This window comes from Pteronotus mesoamericanus, unplaced genomic scaffold (assembly GCF_021234165.1).
Source record: "Pteronotus mesoamericanus isolate MK-2021 breed Mesoamerican mustached bat unplaced genomic scaffold, CSHL_Meso_final contig_50, whole genome shotgun sequence".
Classification (NCBI taxonomy): Eukaryota; Metazoa; Chordata; class Mammalia; order Chiroptera; family Mormoopidae; genus Pteronotus; species Pteronotus mesoamericanus.
The window spans coordinates 18,211,341-18,231,697 of record NW_026555186.1 but is presented as its reverse complement, the minus strand read 5'-3'; the positions used below and the strand labels follow the sequence as shown (position 1 = coordinate 18,231,697).

General features: G+C 34.3%; 2 protein-coding genes across 5 annotated transcripts in view; one reads left to right on the top strand and one right to left on the bottom strand.

Annotated features, from left to right (window-relative positions):
* Positions 1–6,296, bottom strand: part of NDUFAF2 (NADH:ubiquinone oxidoreductase complex assembly factor 2) — a 250,622-nt gene extending 244,326 nt beyond the window's left edge. For all 4 annotated transcript variants that reach the window (XM_054578386.1, XM_054578385.1, XM_054578384.1 and 1 more), the window contains exon 1: positions 6,060–6,296. In XM_054578386.1, the coding sequence (XP_054434361.1) occupies positions 6,060–6,186 (127 nt within the window). In that variant the 5' untranslated portion in view covers positions 6,187–6,296. The remainder of the gene's footprint in view (positions 1–6,059) is intronic.
* A 77-nt stretch (positions 6,297–6,373) lies between these two features.
* The window catches only part of ERCC8 (ERCC excision repair 8, CSA ubiquitin ligase complex subunit), a 38,215-nt gene continuing 24,231 nt past the window's right edge, over positions 6,374–20,357 (top strand). Inside the window, exons 1-4 of the mRNA XM_054578382.1 lie at positions 6,374–6,508; positions 8,698–8,793; positions 13,291–13,392; positions 17,880–18,003. Coding sequence (XP_054434357.1) covers positions 6,432–6,508; positions 8,698–8,793; positions 13,291–13,392; positions 17,880–18,003 — 399 coding nt within the window. The 5' untranslated portion in view covers positions 6,374–6,431. The remainder of the gene's footprint in view (positions 6,509–8,697; positions 8,794–13,290; positions 13,393–17,879; positions 18,004–20,357) is intronic.

Here is a 20,357-nt window from a genome sequence, read left to right as displayed (position 1 = left end):
CAGAAATGAATTTTGAACTGAGCAGCACTCTGAAAGGTGAGTATAGTGAATTATGACAAGTGCTAGAAATAGTGTCTCATTCACAGTATTGAATTATTATCATTCTTGTTGTTATTGACACTACTATTCTTAATGTAAAACAATTATGAAATCCTCAAAGCAAAAGAGGACAAGTACTATTTCCTTCTTACATGAAATATTTTTCAGCCTCACTTAGAATAGATCTAACATAGCTTAGTCACTCATTCAATATAAGTTTTCATTTCTTCTCAAAAAGTCCTATATTTCCCTAGCAGGGATAGGCAGAATTCAAGGTTAAAGTTACTTATATTCATTTAAAAAGGACTGACATGCTTGATTGTGAAAACATTTTATCCTGTTTTTCTTTTGGATGAAAGTATGACACAGATGTGATTCTACCAGTATGAGATAGGAATGCAATCAAGAACTATAGGAATTTGTTGATATTTATCCTTCACCAAAACACAATTGTTTAAGTACATGCATATATACACAAATTAAGGGAATTAATTCAATATGCAACTGAAATAGTCTCCTAGGAAAACACAATCAGGAAAATAAATTTAAAAATGAAGATCAGAAAATTAAAAGTCCAACCTTCAGACAACCTACATAAAGAGTTTATAATTATTATTTTATATTCAACAAAGTATTTTAAAGAAAGTTCAACTTTTTCTAGATATCCCTAAACAGAAGGCATGTTTTAGCTAAAATCATAAGAAATTTTAGGATATGCTATCAATTTGATGATATCCATAGTGATAATTATGTGATCACTGAAAAATCAAGACAGAATATTACTTTTGGAAAATTATATGTATGATTTTTTAAAATTGTGATCAATCCTTCAAATGTTGCCACTTATATTTTTATGCATTAGTAACTAGGAAATATCCGTAGTATCATTTTAAAATTCTTGTTTTAAGAGTTATCAGTTTATAAAGCAGTAATACAGGATTTATTTGGAAAAAATATATAAATCCAATTACTGTAGAGGAAAGAGTCCTCTCTCAAAATAGCAGGAAAAATACTTAATAATCTGACAACCTACAACTTTTAAACAATGCTGCCACCTGCTGGAAAAATCTGAAATGACTTCATTATTTCACAAATGTTACAGGATCTCTGTTGAGCTATATCATAAACTTCCAATTACCTACTGAAACAAGATACACCTTCTTAATAATGTTGACCATTTAATTTGTCTGATTCTTAATAACTATGTCTTAATTGAACATTAATTCATTAAAGATTTTAGTATATTTAAATACTAAGTACAAATAGATTGAGGTGACATCATCAAAAACAATGAACTCTGTAAGTACATATAACAGTGGATGGTGCAGGTTTTGAATTACCAGATCATGATACATTCATCCTGAAAGGAAAAAAATTAGATTGGGTATCTCAACAGAAGTTTGATGCTAGCAATGAAGCTAAACTTATAGGGTACTGACTAAGCTAATTTCAAACAGAAACCACACTATGAAAGTTATGGAAAAAACACTCATTTCCGATGAGAGTATTTTAGTCTCTGAAGAATAATTTGGCCTATCTGTCATAAATAAAAATATACCTTAATCACTTGTTTTAAGATTTTAAAACTACTTATCATTTTCTATGGTTTTAAAATGTTTTGCCTTTTGTTTTCATAAGTCTGAGTTCATATATATCTCAATTCATTTAACAGTTGTTTTTTGAGTTCCTACTCTGTACTCAGGCACATATACATGATGTTCATTTAAGTATTCATAAATGAAACATTCACACATGTTTAAGATGAGGATAATAATTCCTAGTTATATAGCTGCAAAGACATGAAATAATCAGATGTAACACTCAATGAATGCTGTCATTAATGTAAACCGTTACTAAAAAGATTGGAGACTATGTTGAGAACAAAATGGAGGAGAAAAATTTTTACAACTTTTGTTACAAAATTGTTACAAATTATGTAAACTTCAGTTTAAAATAGCTATTGATTCATGTTTACCTTATTTATCTTCTCAAATCTCATTGAATTTTTTAAAGAATACTATATAAGGGGGTATGTAGCTATCCTGGAAAACAGATAAAAGTACTAATAGGTCAGAAACTGAGGCCAATAGATATGAAATACGTAAACAGATATGTTTTGCATAAAGCAGTGCTGAATAAGAATGTCACATGAGAAAACTAATAAGTGATACAGGATGAGACGGAAGGCAAACTCAGTAGTGCTGACTGGCCTGTGAATCAGCACAGACATACAGACCATACTGTAAAGAGTCTATATGAGTTTCCCCCCAAAAAGTGCTGAGAAAATCCTAAGCTTAGAGCAGCAGGACTGAGAGCAAGGGGCAAGTAAGTGGTAAGGTCAAGTCAAAGGTATTTGTTAATGCCAACACGGGGAGGTCTAATTATCACTAATGTGAAAAGTAAGATGTCAAAAACCAAAGGTTAAAACCAAAAACAAAAAACCCTTAACAATAGCACCTGCTAAGCATCCCAATGAGCTCCTTCCCCCTTTCTCATAAGTAACCAAACTCCGACATGATATTGACAACCTTCAGACTCCCACTTGCAGGGGCTGAGCAGCGAAGGCAGCCTAAGTAATGAGTACAGTTCTCCCAGAGAAATTCTATCAGAGCCCTGCAGGGAGACAAGAGCTGTAGCATTCACTCAGGTCTCACTTGGTAAAAATAGTTAATTTCAAGTAAAATGAAGGCTGTCCTGCAAAAGATGTCTAAAAAGGGTAGTCAAGAACAAGAAAACATAAATAACAGAAAACAAAAAACACAAGAGACTGAAGTAAGACTATATATATAATCACTTATCACAATGAATATGAATGGATTAATGTTATTTTTTTAAAGTAGCTTTTCTCCTAACACCTCTCATAAAAAAGTGGAGGTTTCTGTGTGAGAGAGTTAAAGGAGGAGAGAATCAACATAACGAGAGAACCTATAAATTACAAGAGGCTTCAAAACATATTAGCCATCAAAATGTAAAGACTTTGGAGCTCAATTAATACAAATTGCAAATATAAGTAAATAAGTCAATCAATAAATAAGAGCATTATGGGACAACTAGGGAAATGAGGACAGGATATTTGATGATATTAAGGAATTATTGATTTTTATATGTGATTATGTTATTATTGTATATTTAAAAACAGTGTTTAAGTGATATATACTGAAATTTTTATAGGCAAAATGACATGATATTTAGTATTTGCTACAAAATAAGAGAAGAAATGAGTGGGGGTAAATAAAATTTAGAAATGAGTTCATAACTATTGAGAGTGAGTATTGGGATACATGGAGCTTTGTTTTATAACTCTACTTTTTATATTTGAAGTATTTCATAATTCAATAATTAAAAAATAAATAAATGGATAAATAAAACAGAATTCTCAAGTTAGAACAAAAAGTAAAATCCAACTAATATTTGTTTTTTTTAAAGGAGGCACATAGAAATGGTATAAATATCCTGAAGTTCTAAACAAAATTCAATTTTAGATTGAGAAACCTCCATTTTAAATTATGTCTTTAAAGTCTGGCTTCTCCTTCTGATTTGGCTTCCCAAAAGTGTTTGAGAACTCCATATCAAAAGGCCATCTCTTTTTTTTTAACCAAAAAGCATGAAATATAAAATTCAGAAAATGTTATTAGAAGTAATGTGTTTGGCACAGTGATAATCCAAATATATGTTAGTCTAAATATAGTCATATAAATATAGAAAATATAATTGGTGCTTTCTTGAAAACCTTACACAAATTTTTGTTAGCTCATAATTTTTATAAATGTATAACCATGCTTCATTTAAAAACTGAGAGGGCAAAATGAAAAAAATCTTTTAGAATGTAAGATTTTCTAAGAAAGTGTTAAAGTTGAAAAGATTTATTTCATAATTATTTTTTAAATAGAACAATCTGAAAATCACTGCTAGTAGCCTAGTGTCAACAATTCACTATGCAAAAAGCCCTAATGAGATTATACAGTTTTTTAAAAAGGTATTCCAAAAGTAAATGCACCATGTTTGCTCCAACATTCATCCTGCATTCTAAAAGCAGACATCACTGCTACCTTTAATCCATTACTATCCCTGTCTTCCCCTTAACCTATTCCATTTTGGGAACATCAACTCTAGCTCAGTATTGTGAAAAGTAACAGCAGAATATTACTTAGCAATGAAAAGAAAAAACTACTGACATATGGATGAAACTCAACTGCATTGTGCTATTTGAAATAAGCTAGGCTCGAAAGACTACACCTGTATAATTCCATCTATATGATATTCTAGAGAAGACAAAACTACAGGGACATAAAACAGATCAACTGTTTTCAAGGGCTGGGTATGGGGTGGGGGAGTGAAACACTTAAGAGAAGGAGGAAATTGGGAGATGGGGAGAGGCAGCGAAGAAACTGTTCTATATCTTGATTGTGGTGATAGTTACATGGCTCTAAGCATTTTTCAAAACTCATAAAACCATACACCAAGAAGTATGAATATTACTAAAAGTAAATTATACTTACTTCAATTAAAAGTCAATCTGATGTTTGCATACTTTTAAATCCTACCGATAAACTATAGAAGAGAAGTATCTCTCTGCTTGAAATCTGTCAAAGAATATTTCATCACGCCCTGGCCGGGTGGCTCCGTGGATTGGAGCAACAGAGGCTCGACTCCTGCTCACAGCACATACCTAAGTTGCTGCTAGGTCCCCAGTCAGGGAGCGTATGGGAGGCAACAGATCAATGTTTCTCCCACCTTCCTCTCTAAAATCAGTAAACATATCTTCGGATGATGATTAAAAGAAGAAAAGACAAGTGAAATACTTCACCACCATGCTAGGTTCTTGGCACACTTAAAAAAAAGAAAAAGACGTTATTTCTTGTCCTGATAGAGGGCAACTTTTCCCAGCTCATTAGGGAAACGTCTAAAATTTTTAAGTTACAGAAGAAGGCTAAGCACAACAATTTTGAGTGATAAATCACAAAATACACTTACATGTGCTCTACGAGGATGAAAGAATTCCCTTTGTCAAGAGTTATGGGAAATGAATGAAACACAGGTGGCAAGTGGAAAAGCTTCGGTGCTTCTCAATATGATTATTATCATCTCTAACTTTCAAGGAAGGAGGCTGAGACGGGGAGAGCAAATAATCTGTCCATGATCTCCTCAAGTATTAGATGTGAAAGCTGAGATTCTAAACCAAGCCTTTCTGACCCCAAAGCCTGGTATCTTTTGCATCGCGGTGGGGGGCCCGCACAGAATAGGTTTTGACTATGCTATGTGGTGATTTCAACGGAAGGAAAGCCCCCTGATTCCTCAGACTACGTGCTTCGCACGAATTCTGCACAGAAATACCACGGTTCAAATCCACCTATTATAAAGTGAACTCAACGAACGGGGTGCAAACTCGTGGTAAAGGTAACGTGGATCCTTGTGAGGATCTGTTTACCACATGATGAGTGTGCACGGACCTACTTCTGACAGGTTTTGGTTGTAAGGAAGGGGAGGCAGAGGGCCAGTACGGAGCTACTGACAAAGGTCAACGCCAAGAAAGACGAAAGCAGAATCGCTTAGGATACTCCTCAAATTATACCACTACGGCCAGGTCGCAATTGACGCACAGCAGGAAGGGAAGCCACTTTCCCGCCTCTCGGAAGACCTTTGGTAAAAGACCTTTGTTAAAAGACCTCCACGGACTGGTCCTCGTCTGCGTCGCCTAATGGCAAGGACCTACACTGGGGCGTCCCCGCGTGGCTCCCAGCGCCAAGAGGGGACGGATGTCTGCCGAGCTCGCGCCAGCAGCGGCCGGGCGCAGCGGACCGAGACGCTGCGGCGATGGCACAGTGGGCACACACCGGGCCGGAGCGTGGAACAAAGCCGCTCATTGAAAGCCACCAAGATAACGGGGTAGCGGGGTGAACGAACTCGGTTTGTCTCCTCAGGTGGAATGACATGTGTCGCAGGTTGCATTAGTTGACGAGACGCTCTTCCTTTCCCCCCATTTACTGACTACGCCACCTCTGCCCTCGCTGTCATCTCACCTCTCCAGTTTTTGTACTCCGGGATATAGTAGTATTTGTTCCCGAACTGGTCTGTGCCCGCCAGCTCCTTCACTTCCTTTGACAGCGCTCTCCACAAGGCGCGGAACAAATCCTGAGACCAACCCATGCCGATCGCCCAGATCCCAGCGTGAGTAGCCGCGGGATCCGCCGGGACAGCAGCCGGAAAGCCGAGCCCGCCCACCAGGCAAGGAGAACCCTACTTGCTTTCTTGATCACGCCCTTCCAGTAACGGCGCTTTCCATTGGTCAGATGTCATTATGGGTCTACCAAGGGGAGACTCCGTTGTTACAGTCTCGCCTGCGAGCTCTGTCATGGCAGCGTCCAATGCTCAATCCGGTGTAGACGAACAGAATGCTAGGGTTTTTGTTGGCGAGACAAGCTGGACTGGACGACCCTCTTCGCCTACGAAGAGTGGAGTCCACACGAAGGTATAGAAAACTTTACCCTTTTCTTTAACAGGACAGTTAAAATTTGTACCAATGGATGTGGTACACTTTCCCGCCTCATTATCACTTTCCTCCCACTAAACTCGGCTTTACTCTTCCCTTGGATCATGTACCAAAATTCCTAGTATGTACATGCCTGTGCCTAGCATGTATAAAAATTTCAGACTCCTATAAGGAAAGCAGGTATTCAACATAAAACATAACGTTTGCTCCAAATAGTTTAGGCACAGTGAACCATTCTTATCTAGGAATGATGAGAACTTTACTGAAATCTCAGAAGCCAGACAGGGGCCAGTCACGTAAGCAGGACTTTCTAAGGATAGCACTTTCAGGCCTGCTATATTTACTCTTTTTTCCTTCGCACCTTGCATCCTTCCACACACTCCTCACCCGTGTTTCACTATCTTATTACACTCCCCCCTTCCCTTCATCTGAACCCCTCCTAGTTCCCAAACGGTTCAATCTTAAAGTCTTTAGATTGAGCAGAGGTAGGCTTCCAAACTGGGATTAGATTGGCCCAGAGTGTTATTTCAGAGCCTGAGCAGGTTGAGGAGGTTGTCTAAGTGTGGGGACTGACAAGCTCAGGTGATAAGGGTGCTGGGGGATGCAGAAATCAAAGCACAACCCTGGTGCGTGGCATCCTTGTTGGGGAAGGGGCTGGTGATGGTGATGGGAGATTAGTTATACAAGGGGGGTTGGTCAAATAACTAAATACATTAATGATAATGAAAGCCAAGTTTCTCATTATTAAAAGAGAACTAAAGGAATGGATGATTGCCTTTGCACATGTTTGTTTGATATTATTTTTATTTGTTACAAGAAGCACATATTACTGTTATAATTTGAATAATCATCAAATAGAAATCTATTTTAAGGAGAAGTGGAATTTCAATGGGAAATGTGAAATAAATACTTTCTGGTGAAATATTGAAGCTCAGAAATGTCAGGACAGCGTAGTGGTCTGGAGGAAAAAATGTCAGAGTTCAAATGCAGTTCAGCCAATTATTAGATGAATGACTTTGGGCAAATTACTATGTCTTAGTTTTATAATCAGTAAAAGCATTTAATAATCAAATCTACCATCTAGGAAATCTGCCACTTAGGATTACCATTTATTACACTTGTTATTACCACTGAGTACAATGTCAGCAAATAGTAGGCTCTTAATTTTAATTGTTATTGTTACTGATCAAAGTTAGAGAAATAATAAGTGTTAGATTGAATATTTGAACTTAAGGCTAAATTGTCTTCCAGAAGACAAAGAGCTTTGGATATTTTTAAATCAAATACTTGATGTTGCTCAAATGATTTCCAAAATGCTTTTAATTATTACTACTGCTACTGTAAGTGTGTAAAAATAACAGTTTGTACCTTTTCTAGCACTATGCTTGTTATTTAAAAAACCTAATTAATTTGATAGGCTAAAAATTCTATATAAATTAGCATTATATTAATGAATTTAGAAATCAGTCTGGTTAAATTAATGCAAATTATTTTCAACATCCAACAGATTGAGACAAGTTTTAACAATTAACATTCACTAGGCACTTACTATGTCTAGGCTTTGTAATGAGCAGTTTTTATGTATTTACTTATTTAACCTTAATATCCTGAGAATAATGACGTTTTACAGCTATGGAATACCCGAAATTTCATTCATCTTAATTTATGAGAATACTTGCTAATCATCTCCTTTATAAATATTTAATTGGCTTTATTTAAATGTGCCTACTTGTTTAATTGAACGCAATCATTTTGTATTTACACCTAAGGCATAAGAAATATTCCTGGGAATTTATTTAAATTACTGTAATTCCAGCTTTTGTCCACTAGGTGTCCTCCGTTAAATTTAAATGATCAATTTCGTGAAAATTTGTCTCTAAATATCTTAATAAAAACTTAATAAAATATACTCTTTAAATGAAGCTTAAGATAATGCTTCAGGAGAAATTATTTACATGTAATTGTTAGTACTGTTGATATTTTAAAAGTTTCTCTAAGTTCTTTAAAATCCATAAAAACCTTTGGGTGTCTGGTAGAGACTTCAGCATTATTTGCAATTTTTGTGCTATATGTAATCTTTATAAAATGAGGGCATTTTTTATGTCTGAATTAATTTATTGTTTAGTTCTATCTTTTTTCCCCTTATTTAATTTTTATATTTTTTAAAGGGTTTTGAGACTGGAGTTAAACAAAGACAGAGATGTTGAAAGGATCCATGGCAATGGAGTTAACACCCTGGACATTGAACCTGTTGAAGGGAGATAGTAAGTTTATACATTTTTCTTTCTAAGTAAGAAGCAGTAAAATTTTGCTTTCATATTAATTATGTAAAGGTTCATAAATATTAGAAAAATTCTAAATTGTATTTTTAATCTAGTATTACAATTTCAAGTAAATACAGAACTTCATACCTACAAAAATGTTGCCAGATAGACATTTCCAAACTACTTTAATATAAATATATTCATTGTTAACTTAGAAGGTTTTTAAGTGCTGGTGTGTGTAACTGTAAATGCTGTTTTAAAACATAGTTGCTACCCTGCAGGAGACTAATGGAGGAAAAATATTAAAAAGTAAAAGTATATATTAGAGCATTAGGTTTGAAGCAAACCAGACTTGTATTTGAGTTCCTTCTGCTTGTAACACCAGCTGTGTGAACATAAACAGTTCATCTAACTTTTCTAATTCTCAATTGCCTTTAGCTATACAGTGGGAACAATAATAACAAGTTTGTTGTGAAGATTCCTTGAGATTATATATATAACATGATTAGCATGAGACCTGGCATACATTACTCATTGCCACTACTTCTGTTAATCAAAAGCATTATCGCCTGTACTTTTACACCATTTAGCCCATTTTCCACACAACAGTTGATATGCTTTGAAAAATGTAAATCTGAACATGCCATTACCCTACTTAAAACTCATCTTGATCCCCAAATGGCTTTACAAGAAAGGTTAAAACTCTTCATGTAGTCTATTAATTAGAACAAGTGTAAAAGTAACTAAAGAAAAGTTTATTATTTCATATATGCGGCATTTTCCCCACAATTTTATATTATAATGAAGTATTATTATAAGTTATTTTAGTTAATATTAAAATAAGCCAAGGAAAGTTTGATAGAGTTCCATTTTTTATTTCCAGCTTCTGTCATGGTCTCACCTGGTAGTATATGAAAAACATGAACAGTGAACAAATCCTCACTTTAACACATGGTTAAATCTGAAAGATAACCAGCGATAACTCTTCATATTTGTGACCTTTTCCAGGCTTAACATAACACCTCCCATTCAAGGATAGCTGTGGGGCATTCGCTTATAAAATAATGCAAATATGAACAGCTAATTTCTTTTGGTCTTGGATTCTGGTGGAAAAAATATTAGTACAGATTCTCCAGCCAGCCATTTGGATAATAATCAGTGTTTGATCTGTGAAATACATGAAGACAGTAGGCTACCAATCGGCAGAGTCATTGAGAAATGTGAGAAATTATAGATTATATATGCATGAAATATGTGTTTGCAGAGCATATAGAGAAAAGTCACGATTCTCACTGCAATAGTTTCCTCCTTTATTACTTGGTTAAAATCTACAACTATTTCATTGTTTGCTATGATTTGTAAACCCTTATGGCACCAAAAAGAGAAATAAAAAGCCTGTTGTACATTTAATGGAAAATTAAATACTGATTTTCTTAAGAAAATAAATGCATGTGAAACTTGCTCTACATACTTGTTAATATTTGCCAACCACCATAAGAGCTATAGTAATACCACTGAAAACCAAAGTGGAAACCAGAATACATAATCTGGTAAAGAAGCATTTATTTCCAAAGTTAGTTATTTTAAGAAATCAACCTGAAAATAACATTTTAACGGGTGCAACTGCATAGAGTACATTTGCATATCATTCTGTAAATCTCGACTTTTATACCCTCTCAATTCTTCAAATTAATTTTATTTAATACCAGTTTATCTTGTCTACATAAAAACATGAAGCCATATCTCTTACTGTGTTTATTCTATTGCAGAATAATAACCTCACAGTTAAATAATATCATTGCCATCATATACTTCAAATAGTTAATTTTTATTATGGTTTTGTTTTTTCACCCAATTAATGGAATCAAAGGAAAGCTTTTGGAAGTCATTCTTGCAAAGGTGAAACATTTGGCATTATTATAAATACCATTTAAATTCAGTTTAAGAGTTCAGCTTTGAAAGCATTTGTTTGTTTTTGTTTCGATAATACATGTAATGCTGTGATAAAAATATATTTCACAAAATTCAAATATAAAGCATAAATGTTTCTGAAATTGGTTGTGGTACACATGTAGCTCACATCTGTGTCCAAACAAGCCACAACATTTTATCAACCAAAATAAAAGTTATAGTTATTAAAATTAACAAACATTTCTCTACATAGAGAAATTCTCTACATATGTAGTTGTTACATAGAGTAACAACTACAGAATTTTTGTAATGAAGCTAATGAATTATTTTTAAAAACTTCAGCATGGCATAACTTGATATATTTCTGTATTGCCCCTTATCAGTTGGACTTTAGAACTATTTGAGCAAAGAAATTAGAAGAACTACTTTTAAATTAACCTAATTGTTCTACAGATTGATACTGAATTTTCCTTAAAGCAAATCTGTAAGTCAGACATGCTGCTAGTTCATGAACCCTTTGTAACTGTTTCACAGCAAGATAAAGAGTTTGTACTAGTATGTAAGATCTAGTATCAGCATCTATATCAGGAACGGCAATTAAAAGCAATCAGGCATCAGATTGACCTGATAACTCGAAAAATGACCAACAGTTAATTGAAAGCTCATCAAGTTTGACTAGAGCAGCTGAAACTGGGAGAGGATGGCAGATTCTCATTATTCAAGGGGCTCACAGTAAGACCTGTGGGACTGGAGCAGTCTGGGCCTTAATCTCTCCAGCTAAACAACTAAAGATCCCCTCTTGGACAGAACCCTACACTGAAGAAAAACTACTTGGGAAAGAATACAAATTAAATAATATAGGGATAATAAAACAAAGGAAAAGGATGGCCCAGATCAAAATTGGGGAGGTGAACAGAACCATGAAATCTTGGCAAGTAAGCTGCCATATTTTGAAAATCTTACAAAAAAGAAGAAAATGTTCTAGAGACATAAAATGTAACTATTCTAAACCAAGCCTCCCTTCTGAAAGCTTAAGAAAATTAATGATATGTAAAAATAAGCAAAAGAATGGGATTAAAGTCAAATTACTATAAGAACAAAGAGAGTAAGCAGAGTAAAGCCCCTATAGACCACAAAGTTGTGAAGAAAGATATGCCAACAAAGTATATGAGAACTGCAACCTAATATTGAAAACCAACTAAAAGTCCTGTTTAAAAGATACAATATGTGAAAGAATACCGTAAGTTATAATTTAAAAAGCCAGAAATGAGATTATTAACTCAAGAAAAAGTTAGAAATAAAATAAAAATGTTTCAGAAATGAAGACTAAAGCATAAAAAACACAAGCAAATAAATATAAAAGATAATGCCTTAGCTGAAGGTGGAAAGAAGGAAAAAATTTAAATCAAAAAGAAATGGAGAAAGGAAAAGGATTTAAGAGATAAGAACACATGTAGATGATAGGCAAAGGAGATCCACCATACATATAAAAGGAGTTTCCAGAGAAGTGAACCAAAGGAAGAGAACAGAAGAATATTAAAATTATAACTCAAGAAAACTTATCTGGAATAAATAAGATCTGAAATTGCATGTAAGGGAAAGAAAATCATTGGAAGCAGACTTTTATGTTGGGCTTTATGCAAAGAAATGAAGTTTCTTATCTACAATGTTTAAGGAAATAAAATGTGAGTCAAAGATTTTATATCCAGTCAGATTTTCAAGTACAAAAGGACAAATTGTCAATAACGTACAAGAATTCATGGAATATTGTTCTGATTTGCCCTTTCTTAGGAACCCACCAGAGAATAACATCAGAGAACCAGTATGAATAGAGAGACAGCAATATGAGGATTGACAGTGACCAATAATATTAGCAAATAGCAATACTTTTATTGATATATAAATTCATAGGTCCATCAGTTCCTTACTAGATTCTGAACTCTGAGAAGACAGGAACCATGCCTGTCCACAGCTGTGTTAGCAGAGTGCTTAGCATATTGCTGGTCTCAAAATTGAATGAATTGAGTAAAAACGTTTATAACAGAAAGAATTTAACATTTATCGATCCCTTGTTTTTTGCCAAGCACTGTAAAGACACTTTGCATGTTACTTTTATATTTACATCAACTTTATGATTTAGATGAAACTGTCCCCCTTTATCTAAACTGTTTAATGCTGATACAGGTGAAGTAATTTGCCCAGGTCAGAGAGCTGGCTGGCATCAGTAATAATAGCTGGTCTGTGTGATTCCATCTTTATTTAGCACAATTATAGTTAGGACAATTAAAATTACTATGCAATATTTTACTTTCTAGTAAGAAATATCTTTTGCCATTGTGTTCCTACTATCCTTTTTTTTTGGTATCACGAAAGTAAATTTTAAATGATCATATAATGAATATTTCCATATTCTACAAATGTTAGATTAAGAAAATTTAGTTTATTGAAGTCTATATTAATTTTCACTTGGTATTTGTGGGCATAATACATTTGGATGTTTAAAGATCAATAATTTTAAGAAATATGTAATTATAAATAAATGAACTACATAAAGTGATAAATTAATGTTAACTTTTTTATTATTAGCATGTTATCAGGTGGTTCAGATGGTGTGATTGTTCTTTATGATCTTGAGAACTACAGCAGACAACCTTATTACACATGTAAAGCACTGTGTTCTGTTGACAGGTGTGTATTAAAAATGTAATTCATGAATTTATAAATAGTTGAGCTTTTTTTTGCATCTAAAACAAACTATAAAAATAACAGTTATATGAATATCTTAAGCAACTTGTTCACATACTATATTTACATGTATATCCTTTGACATTTTCTTAAAAATAATAACTGAAATTCAAGTGTAGCTCTCTTTTTTTTAATTTTTATTTTTTGTTCAAATACATTTGTCTCCACCTTCCCGCCACCGCTTTCCCCTCCCCCCTCCCCCACCTCCCTCCCTCAGTTCTTCCCCACTTTGGCTTTGTCCTCTGGTCCTTTATACACATTCCTTGACCCTACCCTTCTCTTCCCTTTCCCCACCCACCCCTCTCTCCTTCCCTCTTGACTCGGTTGGTTTCTTTTTTCTTTCAGTGTTGCTGGTTATATTTTCCTTGCTTGTTTGTTTTGTTGGTTAGGTTCCACTTACAGGTGAGATCATATGGTATTTGTCACTAAGCAGAATAAGCCAGGGGGCGAAAGACAAGTGTAGCTGTTTTTAATGTGACTTTTCCAAAACAACTTTGGCATCAGTTTTCGAAAGGATTTTATTTTAAAACTTTTGATTGTGTGCTTCCCCCACACCTACATAGCACATCTCAGTGACCTATTTTTAGTACTATTCAGTATAAGATGCCTTTATGAGTATTTCAGCTAGTTATAAACACAAATAGTTTTTCAGCTCATATTAATAGAACAAAAAGATTAATGTCTAGAAGCAATAAATATACTGGCAGTCTCTCACCAAACAGACACACACGCACACACAGCCCTCTTACCTTTCTAATTACTTACTCCAATCTTTCTAACTTAAAAACATACCTCTCTTTGTCTTGAGTTTTCTGACTGTTCTTTACTCTCTTTCCAGTCTTGTAGAAATTGTTTTTGTCTTTAATTAAATGTTTTGTGACTTTGTTGTGATTTGCGCATAATGGTCACTTAATTTTCGTCACTTGTATATGATCTTATGTTGAGCAGACCTGTGAATTTACAGAAGGAATAGGTGTTGAGAAATGCTTTTAAGAGGAAAAACATCATGAACATTACTATAAACAACCACGCTGTATTAAAGCTGTACCCAAGGCATTAGAATAGGTGTGTAAGTCCCTGGATTGTTTGTGAGGAGATTTATGATCATTTCTTGGCTCTGGTGCTTCACTTTGGAAATAAGGATTTGGGAAATATTTCCCTGAGCCTCAGATTATTCCTACAAGTTTTCTGTGAGAAATAAATGAAATTCTCTTTTACTAAAAGCACACTGGAAACTGAAAAGCCACTGTGTGAATAGAAATATAGAGAAACTTTGTATGAAGCAAGATACCACCTCAAATACTTTAAAATGTGCATTCTAAGAGGCTTGTATCATTTTACACTCTTCACTCCCACCAAAAAAAAAAAAAAAAAAATTCTTAAGTGTAAGACAGTCATATTAATTAAATTCCTTTTTGTCTTATTTTATCTTACCTAACATTTAACATTGTTTAATTTTAATATAGCAAAATAGTATTCTTATATATACCACATGCTATATAATGTTATTCCATGAAGGACTATGATCTGCTTTTCTGGTGTGTAAATACAAGTAAATGCTTAGTGCATCAGTCTTTTGCTTTACGATGGCTTTCTTCTTGTATTCAAACTCTGTCTTTAAAAGTATGACTTTGAATGTAAATGGGTATATAGTGAGCTTCTTTACAAAATGAATCAAAGTAGAATATTTACATTCAAAGTCTTTATAAACTAACTCTAAACAGTGAGTAAAAATTGTTATTGAGTTAATGTGGCTTGCACTATTTCCTGATATTTATTTTGTCTTTACTTAACTTTTTTCCACCAGAAAGATTCCTTTCCTCTACTAAAATTCTTATTAAATGTGAATAAGAATAACAAATAATATATAGTAAGGGAATAATATAATATTTTGTCCTATTAAATCTAAAATATAAATTAGCTTTTATTTGTGATCACTACATTAAAGATTTGTTTTTATTTAGAACAAAAATCTCTAGATAAGATTCTTAGGATCAAGCAGAACTTAATTCTGCTTATCTTAAGCAGAACTTTATTGAAAAATTGGTTTAAAAAATTGGAAAGATAATCACTGTATTTTGCTACGTATAATATGCTCCCATGTATAATGTGCACCCATGTTTTTGGCCCAAACTTTCAGAAAATAATCTTTCATTTTAATTTTTTAATTCAATTTTTTGGCATCATCTATCTTGTCAAGTGGTTAAGAATCGACATCATCCATCTTACTCTGTAGATAACAATACGTCTCTCTTCATTTTATTTGTTGAATCCTTGGCTGAAACTGCTTTTGTTGCAAGTTCATCATAAGTGCAACAAAACTGATTATTGTATTCCAGAGTATCATTTTGTATATGGATATTGTTATTGCTTTCTAGAGTTACACTTTTAATGCATAAGCATAAATAAAAGAATGAAAAACATTTATATAGATACAGAATTAGTACTACCTATGTATAATGCACATCCTTATTCTTCTTTCAAAAATTTGGGCAAAGAAGTGCACATTTTACTTGGCAAAATATGGTAATATCTCATAACTGGCAGGAAATGTAGAAAATGAGCAAAAGCAAGAGGAACTAGGATAGAGAACACAGTCAGGGTTACAACACAGGAGAAATTTAGTTTCTACTATGTGTCACCAACACAGACTCTCAATTCCACAGCTATGGATAGTTGCTAACTATCAATAGTGTCTGCATTCCTAGCTAGAGTTTTAGAGTCCTGGGCAAGATTGATGAAGCCCAGGACACATGTCCGTGCCCTTGCTGCCAAGGGGGAAGGGAAAGAGAATATCTGGAGTCCCTTGCTTCCTGTGACAAAAGACAGGGTTCTGTCTTTCAATAAAACAAAGGGTATTTCCCTCTAACAGAGGGAGTTTGTATGCTCAGCAGCCCAGGAAAGGGCACATATCCACTGCAATCCATCCTTTTGGCTGTGCAACATCTATATACAATTTTCTTCCCATGCTTACCCTTCCTTTTTTGAGGGGTGGGGCAGGGGTAGTTCCAGCCTAACCTAATGCAGATACCCACTATACAACCAAAATGTATCATCCTGTTCCTCAAAGAGTGATCACCAAAAGTCTATTTAGTTACTACACCCAGATCCAATTCAAGATAATGTTCATTTTTTCTCTAGTTTTACATGATCTTTTATCAGTATTGATGCAACCTATGAACTCACTTGTATAGTTAACCTATATAAACTAATGGAGGTAAGAGAGGAAAGAAAGGGAAAGTTTAATTAATTGAAATATATATACATATATATTTCTTTCATATATATATATGAAAGAAAATATGGGTAGGCACCATAGTCCTTTTTTTGCCCCTGTCAAGGCCAGAACTGGCACTTCAGACTTTCCTTCTTCATGTTCTCATTTTTCAGGTAGCACCACAAGTGTTCAAGGTCCTTACCCTGTATTGTGATCCAATCCTTCACTTTAAGTAACTGGAACTCATGATAGTCATACCTTCACACAGTTGCAGTAGTCTTCTGTTAACTTTTATCTTATGGAAACATATACAAAAATAGAGAGTAGTATAATGAGCTATGTACCCAATCACCCAGCTTAACAACTATCAATCATAACTAATCTCATTTCATCTCTATCCCCCACACCCACTTTGAGGATTATTTTAAAGCAAATCCAGAATAATTTATTCATAATTATTTGTATCTCTAAACGATAAGGACTTTATCATCATAACCCACAGCATCATTATCTCTCATACACATTAATCCTGATACGAAATATCCAGCAAGTGTTCAAATGTCCCTCCATTATCCTGTGTTTCTTAACAGCCAGTTTGTTTGACTTAAGATTCAGTAAAGCGACACTGTGTTTAGCACTCGTTCAGAGCATAGACTGCATCCTTCAGGACTGCATGTCACCCTCACGAGGTGGTGTATTGTAGCTGATATCAGCAGACCATGCTTTTGTGGGTGATGGGTTACCTAAGAGTGGTGAATCCCATGGGCATTACTTTTATTGCCGTAAAGTGAGTTCCTTGATCAGAAGCAATATCACATGGGGTACCCTGGAAATATGTGAGGCATTCAACAATTCTAAGAATGATAGTGCTGATAAAATAGTATTGGGAAGAGCAAATCCAAAACCAGAATAGGTGTATCTTCCAGTAAGGAAAAATCACTGCCCCCACCATAAATAGGTCCAGTGTAGCTGGTTGATCAGGTTACCATACAGAAATATGAAGTCTCTCATTCTAATGGCCTTAACGTCACACTAGGGAAGCCTGGAACTAGAGGTCCCTGAACATTCTCTTTCCCTGGACACCTAGGCACAGGCATGTGATCTAGATTTGCCCATTCATATCATCCTTCCTGAAACTGCTATTTGTTAATATAGTATAAGTTTCAAACTCATGTAAGTCAGTTATGTCTAAATTTTGGTTGCTGTTTTGTAGAAATCATCCTGATGTTCACAAATATAGTGTGGAGACTGTTCAGTGGTATCCTCATGACACGGGCATGTTCACATCAAGTTCATTTGATAAAACCCTGAAAGTATGGGATACAAATACACTACGAGTAAGTATATTAAAACTTTTCCAAATGACTCTGTTGGATGAAGGAGAATTTAATCCTAAACCATGTTGGTGTGATTATTTGCTAAGATGTCATGTAATAATGTTAAAGCAGTATAGTGGTTAAGGAGAGTTAGATTGTTTGAACTCGTATCTTGGGTTTGCTCCCAGCTAGCTGTATAACATTGGGCAAGTGTCTGAACCTCTCTGTGTTTGTTTCCTCTTCTGTCAATGTGGGTAATGATTTTATCTTATAGAATAGTTAAGACAAAATAGGTCAACATATATGTAAAGAAACTAGATCAATGCCTAGCATATAATAAGTCCTCAAAAACCATAAGCTATTATTATTGTTATTAATTAAAACTACTATGGTCTTGTGATCTAAGGAAGAAAATTGGATTTATCTCCTATTGACTTACAACTTAAAGGAAAAGGAAGTTATTAGTATTTTTAGCTTAGTAAAGGTCAACAGTAGATAATAGTTTTCATGATATTTGGTCAAATTTATATTTCAGGTGTTAATCTTTTTCCTGAGCTCTAGTCCCGTATTTTTCTCCCTGTCTACAGAACATCTCTTACTTGAATGTAGTGTCAACTCCTTAATTTGTTGCTAACTGATTACTAATCACATCCATTTAGTACTCAAATCTTTGCAATCTTCCCTCAAGTTCTCATTATTTCTCTTTTCTATTTCCCTCACCATCCCCATATATCTAGACTACTGCTAAAAACTGCCAGCTGGTTCCCCTGCATTTTTCTTCCCACATTTTCCATCTTAAGTTCTACCCTAGAATTAATCTTATTATAGAGCTGTTTCATCCTGGCTTTATCCAAATCTACTAGTGACTTCCATTGTCTAAATTCAGCCTGACATTGTAAGGTTTCCATAGTCTCACCTCCTAGTCCCTCAACTTTAGCTTCTACCTTTTTTGCATAAATGCCTTGATGCCACTAAACCGATTTCCTTTTGCCTTTGATCATATCTTGATTGTGTTGTACTCCCTGCCTCAAGTCCTCTTCCCTAGGCAACATTTTCCTTCTCTTAGTCTTACAACTGAAATTTTGTATCCTATGACCAGCGTCTCCCCTATCTCCCATTTATGAGCCCCCGGTAACCACCACTTCATTCTGTTCCTATGCATTTGGCTTTTTTAAATTCCACCTATAAAAGAGATCAGCTGGTATTTGCTTTTCTCTTCTCTGACTTACTTCACTTAGTATAACTCCCTCAAGGTCCATCCATGTTGTCACAAATGACAGGATCTCCTTTCTCATAGCTGAATAACATTCATATATATAAAATAAAAAATATATATCTATAAAATATATATTATATATAAAACTATATATGCATAATATATAATAAATAATATATATAAAATAAAGCTGCAGTGAACATGGGATCACATATATCTTTTCAAATTAGTGCGTTCATTTTCTTTGGATGAATATCCTGAAGTGGAATTGCTGGATCATATGGTAGTTCTATTTTTAAGTTTTTGAGGAACCTCCATACTGTTTTCCATAGTGGCTACACCAATAGTGTACAAGGGTTCTCTTCCACATTCCCGCCAACATTTGTTACTTCTTGTCTTTTTTATAATAACATTATTATCTAAAAGGTGTGAGGTGATATCTCAGTGTGGTTTTGATTCGCATTTCCCTGTTGCTTAGGGATGTTGAGCATCTTTTCATGTACCTGTTGGCCATTTATATATCTTCTTTGGAAAAATATTTAGTTCTTCTCCCCTTTTATTATTGGATTCTTTTGCGGGGGCGGGGGGGGTTGCTATTGAATTGAATGAGTTCTTTATATATTTTAGGTATTAGCCCAATATTAGATACATGGTTTAAAATATTACCTCCAATTCTGTAGATTGTCTTTTCATTTTGTTGATGGTTTCCTTGGCTGTGCAGAGGTTTTTTGGTTTTATCAAAAGCTTATCCCTGTGTTTTCTTTTAGGATTTGTATGGTTTCAGGTCTTAAATTCAAGTCTTTAATTCATTTTGAGTTAATTTACATGCATGGTATAAGATAGTGGTTCAGCTTCTTTTCTTTTTTGCATGTGGTTATCTAGTTTTTTCCACACCATTTATTGAAGAGATTTTCCTTAATTGTGAATTAATTGAGCATGTATGCCTGGATTTATTTCTGAGCTTTCTATTCTGTTACTTTGATTTGTGTGTCTGCTTTTATGCTAACACCATACTGTTTTGATTACTGTTTTGTAATTTAGTTTGAAATCAGGAAATGTGACTCCTTCAGCTTTGTTTTTCTGTCTCAAGACTCCTCTGGCTATTCAGGGTCATTTGTGGTTCCAAACAAATTGTAGGACTTTTCTATTTATGTAAAAA